Raw genomic sequence first — 7,490 nt, forward strand, 5'->3', positions numbered from 1 at the left:
GGCTAGCCAGCGTTGCCAGCTGCGAGCAAGAAGGCATGCAGAGCGCTTAACACTATTTAGTCTACCACACCCTCGCTTCACATCACCCTGAGCATGCAGCACCCACCCATCCATTATTATTATTATTATTATTATTATTATTATTATTATTATTATTATTATTATTATTATTATTATTATTAATATTGTTGTTATTGTTATCACTATTATTATTATTATTGCTGTTGTTGTTGTTGTTACTATAATAATCATCTACATTATTATTATTATTATCAATCATCATCATCATCATTATTGATGTTATTATTATCATTATCATTATTATTATCATCATCATCATTATATTATTATTGTTATCATCATCATCTTCATTATTATTGTTATTATTATTATTGCTGCTGTTATTATTATTATTATTATTATTATTATTATTATTATTATTATTATCATTATTATTATTGTTATCATTATTATAATTTTCATCATTATTATTATCATTATCATTATCTATCATCATCATTAATTGTCATTTTTGCGATGCTCATAAGTTTTGTCATTGCTATTATTAATACTATCAATAACATTACATCCGTTTTTACTACTATTGCCATTGGTGATGTTGTTTTTGTCATTTTGCAACTATTCATCTGTTCTTATCTTATTCATTCTACTCTTCTTCCACCAATCCTTTTTTTTTTCCTCTTTTTTTTCATTCCCTCATTTACTTCCTCTCTAGTTCTCTTCTCACTCTTGCTGTTGTTGTTGTTTCTCTTGTTCTTGTTCTTGTTCTTGTTCTTCTTTTCTTTTTCTTTTTCTTTTTCTTTTTCTTCTTCTTCTTCTTCTTCCTCCTCCTCCTCCTTCTCCTTCTCCTTCTCCTTCTCCTTCTCCTTCTCCTTCTTCTTCTTCTTCTTCTTCTTCTTCTTCTTCTTCTTCTTCTTCTTCTTCTTCTTCTTCTTCTTCTCCTCCTCCTCCTCCTCCTCCTCCTCCTCCTCCTCCTCCTTCTCCTCCTCCTCTTTCTCCTCCTACTTCTCCTCTCCCCCCTTCTATTCCTCCTCCTTTCCCCTCATCAGTTTAAATGAACACAAATTGATAAGCTCGGCGGGGCCATTTGAATGCAACATCGACCCTGCACAATTAAATGCATCCATGAAATAAAATGACAAAAAAAAAAAAAAAAAAACTATAGAAATTGAAAAAAAGAACACACGCCCTTTCTGCGGGGCTCGTCCTCCATCACTCCTCCTACAGGAAAGACGCTGCTGTGTGAAAAATAAAAGCGGGCAAGGCAGACAAATACGCAGACCTCACACATATAAGCCCTAAAAGCAGGAACAGAAATAGTGCCCAACAAGATGCTAATAATTCAAGAAAAGTCTCGTCCAACGCCGCTCCAGACCATGCGATGCGGCTGAACAGGGAAAGGACAAGCTCAGTTTAAACAACAAAACCAAAATCGTGTAAAGAACACAGAACGGGGAAAAAAAAAAAAAAAAAATACAAGAAAGCAATTAAAAAAAAAAAAAAAAATGTGTCAATCGCCACCAGAAAGGCTACTTTAGCTCACATACAACGGACTCGAAATAGAGGAACTAAGGGATATACACATCATAATGCAAAAGAAAAAGAAGAAAAGAAAGAAAACAAAAGGAACGAATCTCTCCCACAAAAGGTGTTCCTCCAACACTCTCTCTCCAGCAGCCAGACGCCGCAGCACGCGTCGACGCGCGATGGGCTCCAACGACTTCTACATTCGCTATTACGTCGGCCACAAAGGCAAATTTGGGCACGAATTCCTCGAGTTCGAGTTTAGACCAGATGGTAAGGGATGAAAGGAGGTTCCTGTTGATACTTGCGGGAGAAAAGAGGTTTTGTGAAGGTGGGCGACGGGACGGGAAGCCTCGGCGCTTGTTTACGTTTCGAAAGTTCTTGTTTTGATATTTGTAATGTCGTTGATTCCGACTTTCTTTAAGTCTGTGGCTTGGCGTGTCAGGGAAGCTTGTGTTTGAGGGTTGATGGGGAAAGAGTGGCCTATAGAAGGTTACCAGTAATGTAGACTGAAGTAGAAAGTTGCATGGCGTGGCGGCGTCTGTTTGTACTTAAAGATCACTTTCGGTACAATTTTTAGATTTGATGTGAGGGATTATATTGGTAATTGTTACCAAGAACAATGCACCCTAAAGAGACGAAGTCCCAAATCAGAAGAATAGGCAAATCCAAACCAAACCTTTCCCATCTCCTATTTACTCCCCAGACGTGGCAATTCCCACTGTACCCTTGTTAATACTTAGGCCAACTTGCAGAAAAGCCGACAATAAGAACTCTGAATATGGGAGGGTGTTGTCTGTGAGCGGTGATGTGCAGCAGATATTTTCGTCACTTAATGGTAAATGTCAGGCTGCTGCAGCTGTGCCTGTGTTGTATATTACTCTATTTCTTGTGCTGTATAAGTTGGCAGTGTCCATTTCCCTCTATCTCTGTGCATTGGTCTTGGTAACATTAAACATTATTTTTTTATTTTATTTTTTTTTTATAAACTACTTCAAAGATTGCTGCATGAACCAAAAACCTTCCCTGCTTTGTCCTAGGGCTTTGCTCCCTAAACCCCATCTCACGATTTTTCCCTGGTCAGTGGCTCTACCCTAACCCACTTCTGGTCACTGTTTCTCACTAGCCAATGCAGTCCATTATACTTTAACTGTGTTGTAAAATGAAACTAAGACATATTACAGTTATGAGTTGTGTGCAGCGCAGTATTTGATATTTCCCTGTATATATCATGAGTAATTTAGAAAAATTTAAACAGTAAGATATTTAAATGCTTAAGATATGCACGGTAATTATTTAGTTTCACACTGCCATCTAACCTTGCAATTATTATTCGTTGTTTCAATTATACATATTGTAACATAAAGGAATCTGTCGTTTTCTATCACAAATGATATAACTGACCCTCTAGACCCGTATTTGATCACCATATTACCCTGTCGGGGCTCCACCCCCGGACCCCAATTAAGTCCTTGTGGACGTGCGCTTTGCACTGCATTTGTTTCAACCTATTTTCTTGATTTCTGACATAACTCTTTGCTGCACAGATTATTTCTTGGAATAGTAAGTATATTTTATTCTGTCAATTACAGGCAAAATTTGCCTTGTACTATATGGCTGTGGAAAACGAAAACTTGTGAGCATTCATTTTATTCATTCTATTATTCTATGACCAATTATGACAATATTAGTATCCTTGGATTCCTCTTACACTTTACTACCCAAATATATAGAAATTATATCTTGACCCCCCCTCCTGTACTCACAGGGGAGGGCATGAATGGTGCCAGGGAACTTTTGGGGTAAAATATGAATAATATACTGAGAATTGGTCAATATATAGTCAAACTCCAACCCTTCCCCTGGACAACAAAAAATCCACCACGTATGTACATCAGGATAGAGTGTAGAACAGACTCAACACCAGGTGCTCCCACATGTCAGTACTACGCTCCATCCTACTGTTTATACATGGAGGACTCTCTTCCATTGTTGAGTTAGAAGGTAGCAAGAGGGAGGTCACGGGGGGTACATCTCCCTTTCATTAGATAATATAGTGCCTTATTCTGTGTATGTTATATTGTTTATTTAATGAAAATTTTCTGTCGCATCAACATATAAGGTCATCAGCAACATATTCAAATATAGTGATAGCGTGAGTCACGGGGGCAAAGCTCCCAGTAAGGAAGTAGCGAAAAGGGCTAGGGGTGAGTTAATGATTAGGGCACAGTTACAGTTTAAACAGTACTAGAGAGAGTAGTATGGTAGTGAAAAGGGTAGAGAGGGGGAGCTGATGGGATATAGTATAAGGTAAAGGTTGTTAGAAGAGGAAAGAGTTAAGGGAGTAGGGAGAATTATGATAAAGTTTTGTGGCAAAAAGAGCATGAATTAACAATTAGGGTAAGTGGACAGAACAAGGGGATGAAGAAAGAAGGAAAAGGAAAGGAGAAGAAAAGACTGTACAAAATTTTTTGAAGCAAGAGCTGAGGTCCAAGTCAGGGGTGATTCCCTACATTGGGCCTATATGACCCTCTTTCCCCATCTCCTAAGCCCCCACAACTACAATGAGCAAGGGATTGGGGGGGAAATTTCCCTGGTACCTAACATACCTTCCTCACCTATCAAACCACAGCTTTTGGCATGCTAAACAGTTGTTTGGTCATTACTTCAATTATTTAGGAGCTACAGCTCATCAAAAGTAGGCTTTGAGTAATTTTCTAGCTTCATTCACTGGACATTCCTATATGCTGCACTCAAAATTATGTTGGTTGGGGAAATTGTTTCCTGCCCTTCTCTTCCTCTGAGAGGTAAGCCCATTGTGGAGGTGTGTGTGTGTGTGTGTGCATGTCGTTTTCGGTGTGTGCGTGCATGCGGCCGTATGGTTGTGGCTGCGTACATGCACGTAGTTGTGTGCATGTGCGTGTGCATGTGCATGGGTGCGTGCGTGCAGGTGGGCGTGTGCGTGCGGTTGCTGCGTTCTTGTGTCGCGCGCGCACGTGTGTGTGTGTGTGTGTGTGTGCGCACACATGTGTTGTGTTGTGTGATGGGTGTGTGCGCACACGCGGGCGCGCACACACACACACACACACACACACACACACACACACACACACACACACACACACACACACACACACACACACACACACACACACACACACACACACACACACATGTGCTGTTGTGGTGTGTAGATTTCCATGTACCATCATTGAAATCAATATACACTAAGAATTTTAGCCTTATTATTACTTTATAAGGCTTTGGTTTATAGTTTGTCTTTGATAGTTGGTGATTAAGATTATAATTGGAATCTATGAGTGCTTTATGGATATGGACCAGTAGTTGAACTCTTATATTATATGAAAATAGAATTAGTTCACCTCTTACCTTACATGTTGCATTTTGTATGAATCCTTCCCTATTTTCCCAACCATGCTTTTGATTATTCCTTTGTTATTCTTTCTCTAGGTTTTCTGTTTGTTCTTTTTTCCAAGAAATATTACAAGGTACTTGTTTTGTATCTTTCTCAGGCAAACTTCGATATGCCAACAACTCCAACTACAAGAACGATGTTATGATCCGTAAAGAGGTTGGTATTTTGTATTTTCCTACTGTGGATAGACAGACAGACCTCCCTACACAGCACACGCATACAAAACATGTATACATCTATTTATATGAGATGGGGTTGAAATCAGTTCTTTAACTTCACAGTTGAAACTGAAAATGTAACATATTTTATGTGAAAATCTTGTGTAGTCTCATCATAATTTGAATTTAATAGCCTGTAATGCTTTTCTCGTTTTTCTTTTCGGTATTAAACTTTCTCTTTATTTATTTATCATTATTATTATTACTATGATGATGATGAATGAATGATGATGATGATGATGATGATGATGATGATGATGATGATGATGATGATGATGATGATGATGATGATGATGATGATGATGATGATGATGATGATTGATGATTATTAATTAATTAATTAATTTTTTCCCCCCCCCTTTCCCTCCTGCTTCTAGGCTTATGTTCATAGATGTGTCATGGAAGAGCTCAAGAGAATCATCGACGACTCAGAGATCATGCAGGAGGATGATGCACTTTGGCCACAGCCTGACCGTGTGGGCCGGCAGGAGCTGGAGATTGTCATTGGTGATGAACACATCTCCTTCACTACCTCCAAGATTGGCTCACTCGTCGATGTTAATAACTCCAAGTAAGAACCGTGTTTATTGATTGCCTTGTAGAAAAAGAAACAAAAGATAGGAAAAGTGTAATCTAAACATCATCAGTTTTAGGTTTAGGTTATACTAACTTAAATTTAAAGTCGGTGATATGTATGTGGTTTTATGATCCTTACCATAAGTATTTACTTTTGATCCCCCCCCCCCCACCCCGTTCCAAAGCCAGTATATATAAATTATGCCCTATATATGTTATGAAATACAAAATTACCATCTACATGTACACCTCTATTTCTTTATGATTATTGTCGATTATAAATAGGCTCCTTTTTGTATTATTATTATAGAGATTGCATTTTTCATTTCAAACTTTTATTGTAGATATTTTATTCCTTTCCTTTTTTTTATCACAGAGATCCAGATGGTTTGAGATGCTTCTATTACCTCGTGCAGGACTTGAAGTGCCTGGTGTTCTCATTGATTGGTCTTCACTTCAAGATCAAGCCCATCTAAGGGGATACAGCTTGTGATGTTGCATAGGTTGTCAGCAGTGAAAAACACATATTTTTGGTTACTTTTATAGCTGTCAAAAAACTGTTATTACTCCTTTACCCCTCTAAACAAAGAAACAAAAAAGTAAGGCAAACTTTCTGGCTTTTAAGTAAAAGATTTGTTCTAGTTTTTACAATACTTTTTCTTTTCTTTTTTCAGCAGTATCATGTGTAGTATGATTTTTTAGTTAAATCATATGCAGTGAGAGCTTATCATAATATATTTAATTTACAGATTATTAGGCAGGGTTTATTTCTTGTTTTCAAGACAAATTTAAGTGATTGTTTTACAATACTTTTCATTGAGAACTTGTATTAAAATAACAACATATATTCCAGTTACAGTTATTCTCCTATAACAGCCTCTGCTAATACTATAGGAAAATATTTATACTTCTGTATTTTTTTTTTTTTTTTATAAAGGTTAAATTTTACATCAGATCAGCATAGGCACATTTATTAAGTGTATAAAATACATCAGTATACATTATTCAAAATAATATTTACAGACATCTTGTACCAGCATAAAAATGAAAAAATATGTCCACTTTGAATCCAAATTGTATGTTTTGTAAGAATACTCTTCATGGAAAATATAAAATGACAACTATACCGTTAGAACTGTACACATCAGAAAAGCTAAAGCTTATAGATCAGCTAGAAAAAGAGAGAAGCGTATTATTGTGCCTGAGGTAGAGAGAGGTTAAAATACTTTTTGTTTTAACTGTGTTTTAACAGGACCTCCATTAGCACAAGTAATTAAAAATAATTTAAAGGATAAATGTGCATATATAGCCTTAAAAAGAAATGTCTTTAAACACAGAAATCTGATTACAAAAATTTGCTCATACAGTCATGCAACTGTTATAAGTCTTTAAGAGTATATGTATACTAATGGGGGGATATGGTACATTACTAACCAAATCTGATTTTATACTGATGGTCCTGACTACTTTTGAAATTATGATCATACGTTTACTAAAAATTTGTAAAATTTACTAATGCACTACTGACTGAATACAAAAGACCTCAAAACCATTTTTCCACAATGCATAGTGAAGAAACAGACTAAGTTTAAGACAAGCAAAGAATTTACAGATGAGAAAAAGTTGTGATGTGTATTTTATTCAAAGCAATTCCATGAAAAATAGATAAATAAATAAAATGTGTTTTACAGAACACAAATGATGTGTATCTAATC

General features: G+C 36.6%; 1 protein-coding gene across 2 annotated transcripts; it reads left to right on the forward strand.

The window, feature by feature from the left end:
* The first annotated feature begins 1,661 nt into the window (after positions 1–1,661).
* On the forward strand, positions 1,662–6,622 carry LOC119598126 (protein mago nashi homolog). Of its 2 annotated transcripts, none has more exons than XM_037947753.1 (4): positions 1,662–1,818; positions 5,079–5,137; positions 5,577–5,770; positions 6,152–6,622. In XM_037947753.1, the coding sequence occupies exons 1-4, from the start codon at positions 1,728–1,730 to the stop codon at positions 6,249–6,251; spliced, it is 444 nt and encodes a 147-aa protein (XP_037803681.1). In that variant the 5' UTR covers positions 1,662–1,727; the 3' UTR covers positions 6,252–6,622. The 2 variants fall into 2 exon arrangements, with proteins under 2 accessions (XP_037803681.1, XP_037803682.1); XM_037947754.1 differs by lacking the exon at positions 1,662–1,818 and adding an exon at positions 4,292–4,352.
* Positions 6,623–7,490: the final 868 nt, after the last annotated feature.

Source organism: Penaeus monodon, chromosome 40, assembly GCF_015228065.2.
Source record: "Penaeus monodon isolate SGIC_2016 chromosome 40, NSTDA_Pmon_1, whole genome shotgun sequence".
NCBI lineage: Eukaryota > Metazoa > Arthropoda > Malacostraca > Decapoda > Penaeidae > Penaeus > Penaeus monodon.